The following is a 21,289-nucleotide window of genomic DNA, read 5'->3' on the forward strand; positions in this document are numbered from 1 at the left end:
GAAGCAAGCCCTGCACCTGTTCAGCAAGGATGGTGGTGGGAAGCAGCCTGTACTTGAAGCATCTCCACATCAGGAAGCTGAAGAGGAAAAGAAAGGTGCATGGCCCAAGGGTCCCAGATGGCTCCTGCTGCCCCGTATGCACAAGCTGCACATGCGTTGGGTGAGAGATGGGCTGCTGTACAGCAGAAGGAACAGTGGGGAGCCGTACACATGCAACCCCCTACCATCCAGAAGTTGGACAGGAAACCAAAAGAAAAACAGTAGAGTGCTTTAAGTTTTTTGAGGCAAGGAATTGGCAGAAGTCATTGCAGGACCCCTGGCACAGCTTTACAAGCACTCGTGGTGCTCTAGTGATGTGCCAGAGGACTGGAAAAGGCCAAATGTGGTCCCTATTTTCCAAAAAGGGAGGAAAGAGGACCCAGTAAACTATAAGCCCGTTAGTCTTACCTCAGTCCTGGGGAAGCTCCTTGAGAAAATTATCCAAGAGCACATCTGCAAGGGGCCAGCAGGGGAGATTATGCTTAGGGGCAATCAACATGGTTTCATTAGAGGCAGGTCCTGTCAGACCAATCTGGTTGCCTTCTATGACCAGGTCACAAAAGCCTTGGATGCAGGTGTTGTGGTGGATGCTGTCTTTTTGGACTTTAGGAAGGCCTTTGACATTGTCTTTCACCCCATCCTCATTAAAAAAAATTAGGCAACTGTGGTGTCGACGTCTACACAGTCAGAAGGGTCACAAATTGGCTGGAGGGCCACACCCAGAGAGTGGTGGTATATGGGTCATTTTTGATCTGGAGGGATGTGGGCAGTGGGGTTACCCAGGGCTTGGTCCTAGGGCTGTTCAACAGCTTCATCAGCGATTTGGACGAGGGGGTGAAGAGCACCTTGTTCAAGTTTGCAGACGACACTAAGATGCAGGGAGAAGTGAGCACGCTAGAAGACAGGGACAGGCTACAGAGGTGGGCAGATGAGAATAGGATGGGTTTCAGTACAGACGAGTGCAAGGTGTTGCACCTGAGGAGGAAGAACCAGCAGCATACCTATGGGCTGGTGAACTCCCTTGTCAGCGCAGAGGCAGAAAAGGATCTTGGTGTCACTATTGATTCCAAGATGAACATGGGCCGACAGTGTGGGGATGTGGTCAGGAAGGCTAACCATCCATAGAAGCATCACAAGCAGGTCCAAGGAGGTGATACTCCCCCTCTATATGACAGTCAGGCCGCAGTTGGAGTACTGTGTCCAGTTCTGGGCGCCGCACTTCAGGAGGGATGTAGACAACATGGAGGGGGTGCAGAGGAGGGCCACTTGCATGATCGGGGGCAGCAGGACAGGCCCTATGAGGAGAGGCTACAGGACCTGAACCTGTTCAGCCTCCAGAAGAAAAGGCTGAGGGGTTCTGGTGGCCACCTATAAACTTGCCAAGGGGCACCAGCAGGCAATGGGAGAGTCCCTGTTCCCCCGAGCATGACCGGGGTAACAAAGAACAACGGCCATAAGTTGACTAAGAGTAGATTCAGGCTAGACATCAGGAAGCACTACTTCACAGTCAGGGCGGCTAGGAGCTGGAAACAACTTCCAAGGGAAATGGTGCTCACCCCTACCCTGGGGGTCTTCAAAAGGAGGCTAGACAGCCACCTAGCCAGACAAGTTTTGGGCACAGAGTGCTGTCCCTCAGATCACTGAGGAAGGACACTTTTTTTGCCCCAAAAGTTCACTAATATCTCTCCTAATTATTCAGTTGACCCAATAAAAGGTATGACCAAAAGAAAACTTTGCTTCTTGCATAGCTCCTGAATCATCACAGCTACAGCACTCTAGCTTTAATACATCAAGTTTTTATGGCACATAAAATGACCAAACATATGTTACAGTCCAAAGTATTCTTGTATGACAAAATAGGACAATCCCACAACAGCCATCATGTAATTCATATTTAACACCGAACAGACCCTCAGAAATGTGTTCTCTACATACCCATCTTCATAATTCCACATAAAAATGTCACTGTCGATGATCAACCAAGCTCTGTTGATTTCCGGAAATACTCCCATCATACAGTTACACTGCATATCTGAAGTAGTACAGATGTAAGGAATACAATGCACTCAGGCCAGCAAAGACAAACTCCTAATTCAGTCAGTTGAAAGTTGTAAGAACGTGTGAGATGTGTATGAAAAAGATAATGTTAATTTACAATATTATTATATACACTAGCATTCCTAATCTTCTTATTAGGATACGTCCAAATTGCTCCACTAGCTCTGGAGGAAGTGGGACTCTGCGGATTGAACTGATCTCTGGAAGATTGGGTATTGAGAGCAAACCAGGTCCTTGCAAAGGATAATCCATATCTGACATACCAGAAATCGTAGGGCTACCTGTAAATAAATAAACAAATACAAAACATACACTGTAATTGTTCATTAATTTAATTGTAGGATAATACTTAATGGGTATTTATTTCAATTATCCTCATCTAGTTTTATCAATATGTGCATTAGCAAGCACATGTCTGTCAAAACTGTGTTGAACTAGTGAATATTTCTCATTTTAACTTAAATCAAAGACCTTAGATAAATGGACAAATGTAACAAGGCCTGGCCCTTTTACTATGGGTGTAGAGGGGCCCAAACAGCCCCATACCCACCCCAGAGCTGGAGGGATTCATCAGAGGCTGAGGACCCAGGTCTGGGGATGTAGGGAGTCTCCCAGCAAGTGAGCTAACCCAGGCATGAGGAATGAGGGAGAGCTAGCCACATGAATCAGCAAGGGGGAAAATAAAAGGACACTAAAGCAGCCCCAGGAGCTGCACTAGCAGAGAACAAGCCTGCTGGGAGCTCAGGGCTAGTAGAGGTCTTTGTTTTCATTTGCTTGCACAAGCCCTGCAGCCCCTCAAATCCTCTGAAAGATAAGAGGCTACAGGGCAAGTAAAGCCTGGACAGCTGGAAGCACGAATGAGAAAAGCTAAGTAGTAGTTTAGACAAGGTTCTTTGGCTGAATCTGATATCTTTTATTAAACCAACTTAAATAGTTGGAAGAATTTTTCTTAGCAAGCAGCTTTTGGGTGTAACGACCCTTTGTCAGGCTGAAGAAGCATCTGCAGTTGGTGTGTGCTCTTCCTGGATGGAATAAATCATAAAGAAGCCAGAGGCTGGGCTGTATGCAGGACTGGCAGTCAGTGAAGATGTAGATTGAGGAGTCAGTGGGTGGGGGGAGGGGCAGGGCAGGGTGGGGTGGGGTGGGAGGAGGAGGAGAGACCGGCAATGAATGTAGCAGGTAAATAGTGGAGAGGTACCTGGGGAGTCAGTGAAGATGTAGATTGAGGAGTCAGTGGCTGGGGGGAGGGGCAGGGCAGGGTGGGGTGGGGTGGGAGGAGGAGGAGAGACCGGCAATGAATGTAGCAGGTAAATAGTGGAGAGGTACCTGGGGAGTCAGATGCAGGTTATAATGTGTCATAAATCCAATGTCTATATTTAGTTTAATTCTGTCGGTTTCTTTTGCATCTCTTGCAAGCCCAGAGTGGTAGTGTTATGGACTTACCTCAGCTACAGCTGAGGCGGAGATCCTTAACAGTGGGTCCTTAGCTAAAGCCAGCACCAAAAGTAAAAGTGGTCAGCTTGGGGTGCCTGACCAAACATGTCTAGCTCTGCTCTGCACAAAAGCTGCCCATAACAGTGTACAAGTTATAAAGTTCTAAAACTTCAAAGAAAGCTACACTAATATTTGAGGCCCTGGTCCAAGCTAAGTTACTCATGTACTCCAAAGGCATGTACAATACAAAACAGTATTCACAAGTTGGCACATGCATGACCTTTTATAGGGTCAAGACCTTAAATTATAGATTTCATTCCAAGTAAGAGGTGAGCAGAGATTGGCAACAAACTTTCAAACAATAAGCTTGCACTATTACCACATATATAACACACAAAATATTTATAAAGGAACTTCTATAATATTAATGTGTCCTGAAAGCTTCATCTATCACACACATTTAAAAGAGATAATAAGCTAGTAGCTGCAGCTTACCACGGATAAAATGATGAATCTGATAATTTCCATATTTATTTCATCCCCAAAATTGTTAAAGCTGTTGTTAAAGCACAAAATGAAAAACAGTTTCTCCTGGGGGTGTCGCACTTGTGGACAAAGTCTCTAAGGCCCCTGGCACAACATTAATCATGTCTTGGGTAGCTACCTGGCCACACAATACAATGAATGGTGTAATTAAACAAGAAATAAGCCACATAGCTACTACCAGGAATCAGAGTTTTCTGTTTCACATGGTAAAATAAAAAAAAATGTGGATTTTCCCTTCTACCAGAGAAAAACACAGATTTTTCATTTTAACAGGAATGCATGGTTTTTGCTCTTTTGCAAAGAGTTCTCTGCAGGCCAGCAGAGCTCCAGCCTGCAAGACGCTGGGGGAGTGGAAGGAGGGCAGTCAGGCAGGGGTACCATGTGCATGTGTATACACACATTTGCCAGGCAGCCTGGAGAACAGCTCCCACAGGTAAATGGTGAGGAAGGGGAATTGAGGCCCTCCACAGAGAGGAGGGAAGGAGTTAGGTAGGGTAAGGCTGGGGCTGCTGCCCAGCCGGCCAGTGCTTGGGGCAGGGATAGGGACAGGGCTGTGTGTGGCTCATCTGGGAAGCCAGCCCGCCACCCGTGCGTTCCCGGAGGGGCAGGGGGAGCACATGCTTCCCTGATCTGTGTGTGGGGCTGGCTGCCTGCTGCGGGCTTGGGCTCCCTGCCCTGCTGCCCTCCCCCAGGGCCTCTGCAGCCTGGTGGGTGGGACCTAGTGCAGCAGGGCAGAGCAAGGAAGCTCCCTGTGGTTGCTGAAAGCCCTGCACTGCCCTGATGATGTGCCCCTACCCACCCTGGAGCAGCAAGGGGCACAACCCCGTGCCACCACTCCTGCTGCTCCAGTGCAGACAGGGGGCACATCACCAGGGCAGTGTGGGCCTTGCAGCAGCAACAAGCTTCCCCACCCAGTCCCACTATGGCTTGCCACACCTGCCAGGCTGTGGAGGCCCCAGGGGGAGGACAGCAGAGCAGGGAGCCTGAGCCCACTCCTGCCCTGTGGATAGATTTGGGGGACATATGTTCCCATCTCCCAGGACTGTGTGCTGCAACAGGGAGTCACCTTCCCTGCCCCAGCCCATAGCAGGCAGCCCAGATCCGGTACTGGCTCCAGCTGTCCCACCTGTTGGAGAGGGGGAGCCAGGTTCTGCACTCAGGCTGCAGCAGCCACCACCACCCACAGGTGGCAGCCAGGGCTTAGGCAGTGCTGCAGTAGGCTGTGGACCCAGGTCCCTGAACCTATAGCCCTGGCAGCTGAGGGCCCACTCCAGGAGGGGGGCTCAGTGGGTTGTGGGTGGAGAGCAAGGGGCCTAGCCCTGCGTCCTCATGAGCTAAGGGAGCAGGGAGAGTTCTGATTTTCCATGATAAAAAACCCAAAATCAAATACCACAATTTATAGGTACTGTGTGTGTGATTTTTTTTTTTAAATCAGAGAAAAACAGGATCCCCGGTTATTCAAGCAATCCTTGACTTACACAATGTTTCACACTTACTACGTTTATAAATTGACACCCTGTCTCAACTTTACAACGCCAGTTTTGACTTACAATGCTTGATCCAATGGAATGCCATGCCAGTGAAGAAGTTCGCTGCATCACTCATCTCCCTGGAGGACATCTGTCCAAACTTCCTTGGACACATTCTTTAAGAAAGCAAACAAGACTCCAGAAAAACCTGCAGCCAAGACTCCTGAGAAGACTCCAGCCAACAACCCTTCGAAAAGTCCAACCAGGAGCCCTTCAAAAAGTCCAGCAAAGTCACCTCAAGGAAGTCCTTCCAAATCCATATGATTGCTATTTACAATACAAATACATTAATGGAGCTATGTTACTCATCTATAACTGACTGAGTACAAAATTTACAGATTTATTATTTATATAGATTTATTTATTTTAATTTATAGATGAGTAACATAGCTCCATTAATGTATTTGTATTGTAAATAGCAATCATATGGATTTGGAAGGACTTCCTTGAGGTGACTTTGCTGGACTTTTTGAAGGGCTCCTGGTTGGACTTTTCGAAGGGTTGTTGGCTGGAGTCTTCTCAGGAGTCTTGGCTGCAGGTTTTTCTGGAGTCTTGTTTGCTTTCTTAAAGAATGTGTCCAAGGAAGTTTGGACAGATGTCCTCCAGGGAGATGAGTGATACAGCGAACTTGTTGTAAAGCGTTGTAAGTCAAAACTGGTGTTGTAAAGTTGAAACTGTGTGTCAATTTATAAACACTGTAAGTGCGAAACATTGCAACTCAAAATGTTGTAAGTTGAGGACTGCCTGTATAAAGGAGATAAGGGCAACTGCAACAACTACAGAGGTATCTTGCTACCAAGTATAGCAAGAAAAGCTTTTGTAAGGGTCATCCTGGTGTGCCTACAACAGCTGGCAAATTGTGTCTACCCTTAATCTCAGTGAGGATTCAGGGCCAGAAGCTCAACTACAGACTTGATATTTTCCCCGTGTCAACTTCAAAAAAAGTGCAGAGAGCTAAACCAACCATTGTACATCACATCTGTGGATCTAACCAAATCATTTGACATTGCCCCTATATTCTTTGGAATCTTCTCGGTTATTTCTGAACTGTGCGTTTAAAGATATGGAAGCTGGAGTGTACCTTCAGGACCAGGTACAGAACCAGCCAGAAGCAGTCCAGAAGTCCAGCTACCTAGGCTCCACAGTGACCACCAACCTCTCACTGGGTGAAAAACTTAATGCCTGTATCAGAAAGGCTGCTACCACCTCCAGCAAAGACAGGGAACAACTCAAGGCTTACCATCAAGACCAAAATGCTAGCATACAAAGGTTGCATACTCAGCACTCATGTATGGTGAGGAAACATGGACAATGTATGACCATCAAGAGAAAAGTTAAACAGCTTCCACCTGTGCTGCTTATGCCACATACTCAACATCAAATGGCAAGATAAAGTTCAGAACTCAGAGGTTCTTCAAAGGGCAAATCTACCAAGTGTGATAACCCTACTTGGACAGAGATAACTGCGCTGGCAAGGCCATTTGAGCAGATTGGAAGATGCACGTATACCCAAGGACATGCTATACAGGGAACTATTGGAGGGAACAAGAACAACAGGACACCCCAAGCTTTGCCATAAAGATAAGTGCAAGCGAGAGATGAAGGCATTTGGAATTGACCCTGGCCAATGGGAAAACTTGGCAAGCAATCGGAACAAGTGATGTCACTGTCTCCACCAGGGCATTAAAGCCCATGACAGGAATTGGCTCCAACAGCGTAAAGAGAAAAGAGTCCATAGGAAGCAAGCAGCTCCTGAACCACTCAACCATGACACACACATTTGCAACCATTGCCACAAATCATGCAAATCTCAGATTGGACTATTCAGTCACATGAGACACTGCAAACCATCTAAGTCATAGGCTGCAATATCCATCATCTCTCGCAGACAAAAGTATACCAATATGACAGCTTACTCTCTTGTAAGAGGTACAGGAGATGTGGCATACAATGGAACAAATCATCTCCATTCAAAAAGAGATGAAGTTTTTTGTGATTTTGTTTACTGGACTAAACATATAGTCAGGAGAACCACTGGACAAGCTTTTGGGCATCAAGTGCCCTTTTTAGGTCTGAACGGGAAGCAGATGCAGGCTGAGGTAAACAATAAGAGATAGCACATAAAAGCCTTGCCTCTTGACATTTTTTGGACCATCATGGCTACAACACTCCACCCCTATTGCTCAAAAAGAGAGTGGGGACTAACTGATCAGCTGCTTGTGGCAGGTATTTTTATACTTTGCTCTATGCTGTCTTTTCACAGCATCTGATTAAGTGAATTTGGAATCACTACAACTTGTTCTCCTTATCAGTCTTAGTTAATTTAAGGAAGTGCATACCTACCTTGCCTTCTGGGTATTTTTGTGCCCACACTTACTCTGTAACGAAATGGGGCTAAGTTACTGTTGTTTTAACTTTCACCTACTGAGACTTAAGAGCAGGCAAACAGGCTACAAAGCACCAAACCTGCAATAAGTCCCCATCCCCTCTCAATGTACTCTAATTCAGTGGTCCCATGGTCCCCAACCTTTTTAGATTGCGGACTGGCAAACCACAGACTGGAAGTGACTGGCATACTGCAGACTGGCAGGCAACTCTTTTTTATACTCAGTATATTTTATACTCAACAGATTCCTGACAACTCGCAGTATGCTGGTCACTTCCAGTCGCAGTTTGCCAGTCCGCAGTCACTTGTGGTCCACCAGCCAGCCCTTTGCAACCTGGCACCAGGCCGCTGCCCGGGTCTGGGAACCCCTCTGGCTCTACCTCTGCTGTCCATTCCTGCTATTCAGCTAAATTATGAGAAAGGAAAGAGATGCACAGAGCATGTCCACACCACAAGAAGTTGCAAGATCAAAGCCTTTAGTTGAAGTACACTTTTTAAATGTATTTCAGTACCAATCCCTTCTGTTCAGGGCCAGGCCTCAGGTCAGGGAACGCTACCAAGTCTTTGAAAACAGTGAGAACTGACTTTTTGCACAAGTGTGCCATAAATTAATCCCAGTCCTTCTGCAAGTACCACTCCCATCCCCTTCCCCTTCTATTGCTCTGCTCTCTATCCTGTGCTCCCTTCCTAGATCTGTTGTTCAGCTTCCTGCTGCTTAATTGCTTAGGCTGTAGTGTCAAACTCATGTGACTGGAGAAATGGAGCAGAGCTACTCCGAGGGCTGGATCAGGCCCACCTGCAAGCCTCACCCAGCACAGGTGGCAGCTGCTGGGACCAGCTGGAGGGAGCACGTCTTAGGAATGGGGACGGTCCAGCACCGGCCAGGTGCAGCGTAGGTTTGACACCCCAGGGTTAGGCGCCAGGCCCGCACAGGGGTCTGGGACAGGGACAAGGGGAGGGGAGGAGACGGGGACAGCTCCTTCCCGCCCCGGGTGTGGAGATAAGGGCAAGAGAGGCCCGGCGGAGGACGCTGCTCACCGGGCGTGGGCACGGCCAGGCGCTCCGCCAGGTCCGGGTAGCAGCGGTCAGCCTGCACCTGCCGGTCGATGATGCGGCCCGCGCCCTCCAGGGCCTCCTGCAGCGGAGGCGCGCCCGGACTCATGGCTGCTGGCATCGCGGCGAGGCGGGCTTCGCGCGCCAAAGCCCGGCAGGCCCCACACACTTCCGCTCAAGCTTCCGTCACTTCCGCTCAATAGCGAAGCCGCTGCCGGGCGTTGCTAGGAGGCGGGGCTCAACGGCCGAGCGGGTCAGTTGGCCCCGCCCCCCGGCGCGTCACAGGGCCCGTGGGGTGTGCGCCGCTAGGGGCGGTGTGCGCGGCTGTTGTTGGTCCTAGTGGGCGCGGGCCGCTCTTGCCGCGCGCATTGTTGCGGGCCGGGAAGTGAGGCGGCATGGAGCCGGCGGCCGCGGACTGGGGTGCGGGGCCGGGGCTGGGGCCGGTGCGGACTGGGAGCCGGGGGAGATCCCGGGGCCGGGAGCGAGCTCTGACCGGCTGCGTTGTTCCCGCAGGGGTGGAGCTGGTGGGAGCCGACCCGGAGCTGGCGGCCACCATGGGCTTCTCGGGCTTCGGTGAGTGCGGGGCCGGGCGCGGGGGCGGGCGCTGTGCTGCGAAGAGGCCGGTGCGAGCTTGTCCCTGTCCCCGTCCCCGCAGGGAAGAAGGCGCGGACCTTCGACCTGGAGGCGCTGTTCGAGCAGACGCGCAGGACGGCGGCGGAGCGCAGCAGGAAGGTCCTGGGTAAGAAGCGACTTCGCCGTGCCCCCAGCTGGGCTCGGCTCCAGCAGCCTGCGCCCAGGCTCCGCGAGAACGGCCCCCGCAGGTCTCTGGGCCACGGACCTGGCACCCGCCCGTGCGCGAAAATAGCTGGAAAGTGAAGGAAAGGAGGCAGTGAAGCGACCTTGGCACCTCTCCTCTCCTTTCTGTCTGTTGCCTGGGAGGGCGTCAGAAGTTTGAGTGGCCCTTATGGTTAACATTATAGCCCCCAGGATGGTGGGGCTAGTTGCTCTTTGTGGGCCTTCAGCTTTGGATTTTACTTGAGGACTCCCTGGTCAAAACTAGTACTTGCCCCACAGGCACAGTGCAAGACCCGATGTAGAGGGAGGGGACAGGGCTGATGGAGGACACGTTGAGATGTACGTGGGTTTTTTTGTGTTGTTTTTGTAATGGCTTTGATTCTGCCCAGGGAACAACACACACTGAACCTTGACCATCGACTGACCTTATAGCACTTCGCTTTTTTCCAGGGATCCACCTGCCTGGTTCATAACGTGGGGCCTAAATGTACTGTGAATTAGTGGAGTGGTTGTTTGCTGGCATGAGGAACATTTAGATGATACTATGAAAATTCAACTGTGTAAGGGGTCCTGGAGCATAATATGGACACCTTTTTAATATAAGTTGCTTCTCATTAAATAGAACAGTTCTTCAATGTATAAGAAATCTTCACATTTTTATACCCGGCCATCTAGAGCTGTTGCTATCCTGGGAAAAATATCTCATTCATTTCAGTTTAGGAAGGAAATAGGGAAAAAAACTGTTTCCAAGTGAACTACAGCTTTGCAGAGATTTTTGGATCGTTGAGTCTTTGTTTTACAAGGAAAGAAGCATCTTGTGACTCTTCCCTTGGATTCTGAAAGATGAAATCAATTTACCATTCTACAAAACGTTCATTTTGAGATCAATTAGAAGGCTGACATTTAGTTTAAAACTAGGCTTTGCTTCTAATCTCGTTTACAAGCAATTTGCTACTCATAATGCTGCTTAAACAATAGGTACCTTAGATTGTTGTTTTGCAGGAGCTCCTAAAATTTGTATAAGAAAGGACTTGAGAGCTACACTTCTGTCAAACATCCTGCAGCTTCATCCCCAGAAGAGGAGGAGAAAATCCCCTGCGAAGATGAGGGTTTCCAAGCTAGCCATGCTATGTACAGCCTCAGCAAATAGCTTTTCGAATCAGCTACTGCAGTGGGTCAGCTGTTTGTTTCTTTTATTTCAAAGGACTTCACTTATCTAGTCAGCTGCACAGGACCGCTAATGAACTCCAACAGATCAGAGAAACTGTGCCCTCTGAAGTAAAAGCTGCTGCAGAGTGCAAGCCCATATGAAAAGTCTGAGTTATGCTATCTGTTCTTGCACAAGTGTAGTTCTGACCACTCTCTGAATTTGTGTGGCCACTTCAGTTTCTTGGCTGTCCCTTGTACTTGAGCTACACTTAACTGTTACATACTTAAATAAAAATGGGGAAGTGAATTTTATTTTCATTTTTGTGGGATGTTTTAATGGAGACTTTTTCCGCAATGAGCAAAACTGCTGAGAGCCATAGCAATTTATTTTCATTTGATCATGTATTTGGAATAAAGGTAATGATATCTGTTTGCATTAGATTTGTAGACTTAGTTCCCTATCTTAGGAAGCTCTCAAATGTTTTTGATAGTACTGAAAACATACGCATGCCCCTTATTATGCCCATGATGTGGTTTTGAACAGAAAGATACTGCATTAGTTGGCAGTGGGAGGGTGTTCAGTATTTACTTTTTCTGAAAATGAAGAAAATAGTTTTATTGGCTCTCAAAGAAGTCCTGCACTTAATTATTTTATATAATGAAAAACTGAAAAAGACTCAACAGCAATGGTTTTCTCCATATTTAGAAGCCCGTGAAAGAGAAGAGGAAGAAAAAGAATTTAAAGGCCAATGTGATGATTCAGCAGCTTCAAGCTCAAATGTGGTGAGCGCTGGTTCCGCAGTAACTTCCAGGTACCTAGATAGAGAGAGAGTATCGCATCATCTTAGGATTTGTCTGTATGAAAAGCTTGAGACTTGGAATTTCTGAGCATGCGACTATGCGAACTGGAGGTTGTTTCATTGAAAATCAGAAAGCTTGGAATTTCTAGAGGTGCATCAGTACATGGGTCCATATCATATCGGTACCGATAAAAAGGAAAATTGACATAATCGGCTTTTTCTGGCTGATGTGGCTGATAATGTCACCAGTAAATACCATGTGCATGCATGCAGCCAGGCTGGCAGCTTGGAGAGCAGCGTCCGGCTTGTAAGTTTGTTGGGGGGAAGGAGTGTGGGGGGGTAGACTACAGCCCCTGCAGTGAGGGAGGAAGTGGGATGGCGATAGGCACCTACAGACTTACCAGCTGCATGCTTCTCTTCAAGCTGCCAGGCTCCATATCAGCAATCAGATCGGTATTGGCCAATATGGGTCGTTAATAATTGGCTATTGGTATTGGCCCAAAAAATCTTTATTGGTGCACCCCTAGGAATTTCTTAATATGGTCTGTCAATTTGTGGTACAGGGTTCTCTGCACATCAGTACTGGATAAGAATGTAATTTACTAAGCTACATGATGCATTGCTAGTCTGAATTTGTTGCCTGTTGCATATATTAAAACAAACTTCATTTATCTGCATATTGCTTAAATGCTTAAACCACTCTAGTTCATTGTTAGTCCTATCTACTTTGCAACTTAATTGTGTTCCAGTTAAATACATTCTAATGTACTCCCTTTTAATTCCATAGGACAGAATGAAAGGGAAGCAGTTATCAAAGGCTCAACTGGAAACTTTAAAAATAAGTCTCTTTTGCTTCTTAAAGATCTATCTCCCCTAACTTTTCAAGGCTGTTAATGGTAGATTCCCAACTATTAAAAGCCTTGAAAATAAGGGGAGCTCATTTTCAGGGCTGCTATTAAAAACTTTTAAAAGAAAGAGGACTAATGAGTTTGTGGGCTGCTGGTGTCAGTGCTCTGATACTTATGTTTACAGTAAGTTTGGATAAATATACCAAACAATGTACCTATTTTTCTTATTTTTTTTTTTTCATTGTGTATTTAAAAAAAAAAAGCTCAAAGTAGTGGGTAGCGTATGTAAGTAATATATAACAAACATATCGGTGAAGCCAAGGAACAAACAACTGTTCCTCCCATCTATGATTTGAAATTAAATATATGTAGAGATTGGAAAATAAACTAAAATGCATTAATACACCCACAAAGATAGTCTGTAAACACCTACATAGACACGCATACACATTGAAATTAAAATATGTCTTTTTGTGTTGGATGCTTGGCTCTGCCTACTTTGGACTCTGTCTCTTTCAGCTGTTGATTGTAAACTCCTCATACCTTTCAGTGTGATGTTAAATTGGAACCTGATTTTCAGATTGCCCATGATTTTCTATTTTATAAATAGAATATAATGCCTATAGAGACAGAGAGCCAACAAAGAGTGTATGTCATTGTACTTCAACCTAACCTAGATAAAGAGTAAGAAGACTGGTAATTCAGTCCTTTGTCCCCTGTACTGGGACTACCAAAACTGCACCTAGTGTGTCTATCTCTATGGTATAGATTTAATAGATTTCATAGACATTAGGGCTGGAAGGGACCTCGGGAGATCATCGAGTCCAGATAACTCACTTCAGAAATAACCAGCCCATTCTGCTGTTCATCAGATACTAAATACTAAGGAGAAACAGTTACTATCTTTATTCCATTACCAAGTCACTCAAACCTGTCCCACTGTATTTAAAAAATGTGTTGTTTCTAGAAAACTGCCACCTTTTGTAGGGAATGGCCACAGTTGTTTTGATTAAGATTCTTAAACGGGCAATGGTAAGAAGAGCTGAACTGTTAAGGCATTCTCTCTATAAGCATTAAGAATTGGGCTCTTGTGAATGGAACACCTATGGAGGGTTCTGTGTGCATCTGTGGGTGGGTGAGTGGCAGTGTTTGGTGTCAAGAGCAATGCTTCATATTGAGGACACCCAGTCTTATATATAAGCTAGCACCTGTTTAGTTTGCAGTTCATAACTGGAAGGAATGTTAGGATCTCTTAAGTTCATTTACAAGCTGAGATGCAGAGATCTGTCTCTTCATAATTATGCAGACTAAATTATTTTTAATGCTAAAACAACTTGCATGTGTTAATAATTCTTGTTTTTAAAAGCTCACCTGGACTTTGAGAGGGTGCTGAGCAGTCTTGTTTGGTTTATTTCTAAACTTGTTTTCATTGTTAAGATATTAGTAATTTGCACACTGTTTTTATGGAAGGGTGGGTAGAAGGGCACCTTATGGACTAAATGAATCAGAGATGCCTATGCTTTCTAGAGCAGCAGCTCACTTAGTCAGATACTACTATGATGTTACTACTCTCTTGGGAGCATAAATTTTAGTTAATGCAATCTTTGTGTACCTGTTTCAGATTATTGAGATATATATATTTTTTTTATACCAGTGAACTGTTAGCACTGGTTATTGATAGCTGTTGTAGAACCAACAGAGGGAGTGCAAGAACTCTTAATAGTTCCTCTAAGAGCTAGAATTGTGTCATTTTACATGCTTGTGAAAATTTTTCACTGACCAAATGATACGATCTCACTGCTTACACGAATTCCATATGCATACCTTCTATTAAATGGTCACTAAATATGGTATTTAAAATACAGAGGCCATATCCTTAGCAGATTACTGAGGATGAACTGTGTGATCTAGTGTACTTACTTTCTGAGTGTTTGTGAAGTGTACGGGCAGTCCTTGACTTACAATGTTTCAAGTTACAACGTTTCGCACGTACAATGTTTATAAATTGGCACCCCATTTCAACTTTACAATGCCAGTTTTGACTTGCACCACTTGATCCGATGCAATGCCATGCCAGTGAAGAAGTTTGCTGTGTCACTCATCTCCCTGGAGAACCTCTGTCCAAACTTCCTTGTCTGCTTTCTTAAAGAAAGTGTCCAAGTCTCCAGAAAAACCTGCAGCCAAGACTCCTGAGAAGACTCCAGCCAACAACACTTCAAAAAGTTAAGTCAGGAGCCCTTCAAAAAGTCCAGCAAAGTCACCTCAAAGAAGTCCTTCCAAAACAATATGATTGCTATTTACAATATAAATACATTAATGTAGCTATGTTACTCATCTATAATTGATGGAGTACAAAATTCTGGGGTATTTGTGGTGAAAATAGGGTATCGGGCCTTGGGTCAGGAACCAATCCCCCATTTATAATATTGTTTCTCATGAGAAAATTGGTTCTGAGTTGCAACATTCAACTTAAAATGTGGCTTTCAGGAACCAGCCGTGTTGTAAATCCAAGGACTGCCTGCTTGTCTGCTTGACTCTGGGTCTGATACTACCATTTTGATTTTTTCCTTACTTACCAGGAATAAAATGGCTGCACAAAAAGCAAGGCCTTAAAGAATCAGGTCCATAAAATTATATAAAATGTAGTATTTCTATGACTGCTGATAGATGGTAGGGGGAACCCTGCGCTTTACTGGAAGAAGCAGTGCGTTAGTTTGATGTGGCTCCACAGCGTCTGTATAAATCAAGCATTTCAGTGAGGCTTTTTTGGCGCTTTTATCTAAAAGCTGATTCAATCGACCATTAGATAGAAGTGCTAAAAAAACCCTGCTGAAGCACCTGATCTATACAGACATTGGGCGAGCTAGGTCTAAGGGAGTGCCTCTTTGCATGCGCTGGGAGTGCACCAAGTTTAAAATAAAGCACCTTTTTTTATATTTGTAAGCAGCCTATGATTGTAGGCATTGAAAACCAGATTAGTAATTTGTCACCTTTTACATATGAAATCTTTTTGACTTTTTTCCTGTTGTTGTCTCGTGCAGAGATTTCTTGGCTGTTAGGTTTAATACACATTTCATTATTTCCTTACCTGCGTACTTCACTAAGATTTTTTTTTTTCTATCTAGGTTCTTGCAGTATGCCATCCTATAATAGTTTTCAGTTTAAAAATGTTTTCAAGATGGTGATAGGCTGCAATGACTAGAATTTCTGCTATTGCCTTCAGTAGAAGCAAAGTCCAGTGCTGATGATTTTTGAGAAATTTGCTTAAATATACTTTGACATGTATGCTGTGTGCTCCTTAAATAGAACTTTTTATGATTCTTTTGCACAGAGATACAGATAGTAATGAAAGTGAAGCTAGCTCAGATGAAGACTTAATTGGTCCTCCTGCACCATCCCAAACTGCTATTCAAGGCCCAGTGGTGTGTTCTGATGATGATGATGATGATGATGAATTAATTGGACCACCACTTCCACCTGGGTACAAGAACAGTGATGATGAAGAGGATGATGATGATGATGTGCAAGAGGAAGATAATGTAAGTTATTTTTCCTGTAAATAATATTTAAACACCTTTTTAACTTGCTGCCCAGATTTTCATCTGTAACTCTAGTCTTTCCTAATTTTCCTATATGTATAAATGTATGTAATGAATTCCTTTCAGCTTCTTGCTGTTTATAGGTATACACCTGATAGTAACTAGAAAAGAGAATATTTTACACGAAGCCTCTTTAATAAAAAATGATTACTGTAAAAGTATAAACCTATCCGTCATTGTTAGCAATCTCAAATAACTCAGCAGTACTGACCAGGGACAGAGGAGAAGCTAACTAAGGATATGGCTGTGTATTTCAGGTTTTCAAGTACTCATCTTAAACACAGAGAGAGAGATTCTAATATTCTAGCAAACACTCCATGCCCTGCTTTTAAATTGTCAATATTGCATTGCAGAATCCTGACTTTAGTGCTTTTTTGATAGATTCCTCCCAGAAGACTATAATGGCACTTAACAACAAGCATGGGAGTTAGAGGTACAACCGCTGAATCAGAATTTCCTAGACCTTAAATGCTAGAGACTGCAAGTGGGAGAGGAACAAACCCTGGTCATACCCACTTCACTCTCCCTTTCAGCATCCACTCTCTGCCACAGTGTGATGCAGGATATTAGGCAAGTTGGACCTATGTTCTGGCCTAGTAAATGGCAGTTCTTGTGTTCAGTCTATAGAAAGAAAACTAGGCAGTTCTTGCAGGTTTCTTTGATTTACTTCATATTTAAGTTCAGTTTTATTTCTAGCTGTGTCTAAATTATAAATACAAAAGTCACAGTACCTGTGAAATCATTTCTCCTTATTTATTTTCAGTGGTGTTTATTTGCGAGGTGGTATATGTAATTCTCTTCCAAGTAAAGGGGCACAAACTCAGAAGCCATTATTTGGCCAAAAATGCAATGTACAGTAAAATCTCTGTTATCCAGCTTCCCCAGGGGTAAGGGGATTGCTGGTTATGGAAAAACTCCGATTATCTGAAATAACCCAGCAGTGTTTTCAGATAATGTGGGGAGGGGAGGAGGTGGCAGTAGCTGCATGCAGAGCAGTGGCAGCTGCAGATTGCAGTGTAGAGTGGTGGCAGAGTGGTGCTTAGCACAGGGCAGTACATGTGGAGCAGCTGCAGCACGGCCACCACGTGCAAGTTCTCTTCCCCCTACCCCACATCCGGCAGAGCAGATGGAGTGGTGGGGGGGTGCATGCGGGGCAGCAGCTGCATCCGGGGCATTGTGTGGTGGCTGCTGGCTGCTACCATGTGCAAGCTTTCCCCCATCCTTTCCCCACATCTGGCCAGAGATTCTGGTTAGTAAAGTATTCCAGTTAGTTAAACGCCAGATAGCGGAGATTTTACTTTACCACCGTATTGTTGTTTTTCTTTAAAGCCAAATAAATAATTCTATAGCTTGTTGGGATGGCACTGGTAAATTAGGGAATTAAATTGGGTATTTCAGAAGCATATAGTTTCCTTTTCATCGTACTCAGTAGCATTTACATTCTGTTGATAGGAGCTCATTGCTGTATGTGGTTTCAAAAGCCCAAAGTTTGGTGTCTTTTTCATAGATTTCATAGACATTAGGGCTGGAAGGGACCTCGGGAGATCGAGTCCAGCCCCCTGCCCAAAGGGCAGGAAGTCAGCTGGGGTCATAGGATCCCAGCAAGATAAGCATCCAATTTACTCTTGAAGGTGTTCAGTGTAGGTGCTTGAACCACCTCCGCTGGCAGACTGTTCCAGACCTTGGGGGCTCGGACAGTAAAGAAATTCTTCCTTATGTCCAGCCTGAAACGGTCTTGCAGGAGTTTGTGACCGTTCGACCTCGTCATCCCTTAGCGCTCTGGTGAACAAACGTTCCCCCAGATCCTGGTGGTGACCCTTGATAAATTTATAGGTGGCCATCAGATCACCCCTGAGCCTACGTTTTTCCAGGCTAAAGAGTCCCATGGCTCTCAGCCTGTTATCGTAAGATCTGTTTTCCTGACCTCTGATCATGCGCGTGGCTCTCCTCTGGACTCTCTCAAGCTTCTCCACATCCTTTTTGAATTGTAGAGCCCAAAACTGGACGCAGTACTCCAGCTGCGGCCTCACCAAGGCCAAGTCCAAAGGGGAGAATGACGTCCCGGGATTTGCTCGAGAAGCATCTATGGATGCAAGCCAGCATTTTGGTCGCTTTACTAGCCGCAGCATCGCATTGCAGGCTCATGTTCATCTTGTGGTCAATGATGACCCCCAAGTCTCTTTCTTCTGTAGTGCTATCCAACGTAGCACTGCCGAGCCTATAAGGAAGCTGCAGGTTTTTCCTCCCAAGGTGGAGAACCTTGCATTTATCGGTGTTAAACACCATGAGGTTCTCGTCCGCCCATTTGCTGAGCTTGTCCAGGTCAGCCTGGATCACCCGCCTGTCCTCTGGTGTGGATGCTTTGCCCCAAAGTTTGGTGTCATCAGCGAACTTGGCCAGTCCACTCCTGACTCCAATGTCCACATCATTAATGAAGATGTTGAACAGTATGGGTCCCAGGACAGAGCCGTGAGGGACCCCACTGGTCACAGGGCACCACAGTGAGTGACTGCCATCAATCACAACCCTCTGGGTCCGACCATGGAGCCAGTTTCCCAGCCAGCGGATCGTGGTGGAGCCAAGGCCACAACTGGGCAGTTTGGCCAAGAGGTGATCATGGGATACCAGATCAAAAGCTTTTTTGAAGTCAAGATATGACATCAATCTCTTCTCCCTTGTCCAGGTGATAGGTCACCTGGTCATAGAAGGAAATGAGATTGGTCAAACAAGACCTACCCGCAACAAACGCGTGCTGGCTATCCCTTAGAATGTTAGCCTGGGCCAGTCCATCAAGGATGGGCTCCTTTATAAACTTTTCTAAGATCTTCCCCAGGATAGAAGTCAGGCTAATGGGCCTGTAGTTAGCCGGATCCTCTCTCCTCCCTTTCTTGAAGATCGTCACCACATTGGCCTTCTTCCAGTCTTTGGGCACTACACCAGAGCACCAGGAGTTTTCAAAGATCCGTGCCAGGGGCTGGGCTATGACACTCGCCAGCTCCTTGAGTACCCTGGGGTGCAGATTGTCAGGGCCTGCTGACTTGAAGGTATCCAGCTTCTCAAGGTGTTCCTTCACGAGGTCAGCATTTATGGATGGTAGGGGATCCCCCTCCCCCAGATTTCCCTGTCCCATAGCAGGCATGGGCATCCCATGTGACTTCATGAAAGACTGACGCAAAGTACCTATTTAATAGGTTGGCTTTTTCCTGGGCGTCAGTTGTCAGTTGGCCCATCTGGTTTAGCAGGGGTCCAACATTGCCCTTGCTTTTCCTCCGGCTCCCCACATATCTGAAAAAGGACTTTTTGTTGTCCTTGATGCCTGAAGCTAGTTGGAGTTCAGTTGCAGCCTTGGCTTTCCTGGTTTGCTCCCTGCAGGACTGGACCAGCGCGGAGTAATCCTCCTTGGAGGTGAATCCCGTCCTCTATCCTTTGTAGGCTTTCCTTTTTAGCCACAGGAGGTCCGCTAGGTCCCTGGAGAGCCAGGGGGGCTGCTGTGCCTTCTTGCTGCCTTTCCTCCGTGTTGGGATAGATTTAGCTTGTGCATTGAGGATCGCTTCCTTGAGAAGCAGCCACTCTTCTTGAACTCCCATCTCCCTGGGGTCATGGTCCCTGAGGGCCTGACTGACTAGCCTCTTGAGCTTGTCAAAGTGAGCTTTTCTGAAATCAAGGGCTTCTGTGTTGCTGACTGACTTGCCAGCTTTACGGCGGATGGTGAAGGTGATCAGCTCGTGGTCGCTGTCACCCAGCTTCCCATCGATCACTAGGTCGCCGATTAGGTCGTCCCCCATAGCCAGTACCAGATCGAGCAGTGCTTTGCCTCTCGTTGGCCCATAGACTTTTTGAGTCAAGTAGAGGTCGTCCACGCACGAGAGAAAGCTTTGCGACCGCTCGGATTTTGTTGAGTGATCTTCCCAGGAGATGTCCGGGTAACTGAAGTCACCCATGACAACCAAGGTCTTGGAGCAAGCGGCCTCAGTCAGTTCCCAGGCGAACTCCTGGTCAAGCTCAGGACTTTGAGTGGGAGGTCTGTAGTAGTCTCCCACTGTTGTGTCCCCTGTGCCGTATTCCCCACGAATTTTTACCCAGAGGGTCTCTAGCTGTCCATGCCGGTCGCCAACATCAGCTTGCAGGGACATGTAGCTTTCCTTGACATAGAGAGCTACACCCCCACCCCCTTTGTCAACACGATCCCTCCTGTACAGGGTATAGCCCTCTATACCCATGGTCCAGTCATGGGTGGAGTCCCACCAGGTCTCCGTTATCCCAGTGACATCATATTTCTTTGCACTGAGCAGGAGGACGAGCTCGTCCTGCTTGTTGCCCAGGCTCCTGGCATTAGTGTACAGGCAGGCAAGTGTGCCCTTGGGGGCTCTTGCTTTGCCCACAGATTGTGCCAGGGCTGGGGCAGGGGTGGGCTCCCTTAAGTGCCTTGGTCCGCTGGCTTTGCAAGGGTTGCTCTGCAGCCCAGCAGTGGCAGTAGTCCCCCCATCCCCCAGCGGGCTTAGTTTAAAGCCTGGTGGAGCAGGTCAGCCAGCCTGGCTGAGAAGAGCCTCTTCCCCAGGGGAGAGAGGTGGAGGCCATCTCTTCCCAGGAGCTCGCTGCCTCTCTCGCCAAAGAGCAGGCTGTGGTCATGGAAGCCAAAGCCTTCCCGATGACACCAGCTCCGCAGTCTTTGGTTCACTGCGTGGATCCTCCTCTCCCTCCTCAGCCCATAGCCCGAGACTGGGAGGATCGACGAAAACACCACCTGAGCTCCCAGACCCCTAAGCCCCGCTCCCAACTCCCTGTAGCGCCTCATGACCTGGCTGGGGGTGCTCCGAGCCGTGTCATTGGTGCCCACGTGAATAAGGAGCATGGGGTAGTGGTCTGTGGGCTGGAGGAGCTGCGGGATCCTCTCCGCAATGTCTCAGATGCGGCCCCCGGGAAGCAGCAGACTTCCTGGGCTAAGGGGTCGGGGCGGCAGATTGCCCCCTCGGTCCGCCACAGGATGGAGTCTCCCACAACAAACATCTTTGGCTTTGTCTTGGGGAGAGCGGGGCCAGTAGCTGCGGTCGAG

At 46.8% G+C, this 21,289-nt stretch overlaps 2 protein-coding genes across 2 annotated transcripts in view; one reads left to right on the plus strand and one right to left on the minus strand.

The window, feature by feature from the left end:
• Positions 1–9,224, minus strand: part of NUP155 (nucleoporin 155) — a 69,352-nt gene extending 60,128 nt beyond the window's left edge. The window contains exons 1-3 of the mRNA XM_090037958.1: positions 9,031–9,224; positions 2,241–2,378; positions 1,975–2,071 (exon numbers count right to left, since the gene is read on the minus strand). Of these exons, the coding sequence (XP_089894084.1) occupies positions 1,975–2,071; positions 2,241–2,378; positions 9,031–9,166 (371 nt within the window). The 5' untranslated portion in view covers positions 9,167–9,224. The remainder of the gene's footprint in view (positions 1–1,974; positions 2,072–2,240; positions 2,379–9,030) is intronic.
• Positions 9,225–9,342: 118 nt separating this feature from the next.
• WDR70 (WD repeat domain 70) overlaps positions 9,343–21,289 on the plus strand; it is a 275,742-nt gene continuing 263,795 nt past the window's right edge. Inside the window, exons 1-5 of the mRNA XM_090037959.1 lie at positions 9,343–9,465; positions 9,559–9,618; positions 9,701–9,784; positions 11,696–11,801; positions 15,969–16,176. Of these exons, the coding sequence (XP_089894085.1) occupies positions 9,441–9,465; positions 9,559–9,618; positions 9,701–9,784; positions 11,696–11,801; positions 15,969–16,176 (483 nt within the window). The 5' untranslated portion in view covers positions 9,343–9,440. The remainder of the gene's footprint in view (positions 9,466–9,558; positions 9,619–9,700; positions 9,785–11,695; positions 11,802–15,968; positions 16,177–21,289) is intronic.

The sequence above is a fragment of the Crocodylus siamensis genome, chromosome 3 (genome assembly GCF_052110815.1).
Source record: "Crocodylus siamensis isolate JL-2025a chromosome 3, ASM5211081v1, whole genome shotgun sequence".
Classification (NCBI taxonomy): Eukaryota; Metazoa; Chordata; order Crocodylia; family Crocodylidae; genus Crocodylus; species Crocodylus siamensis.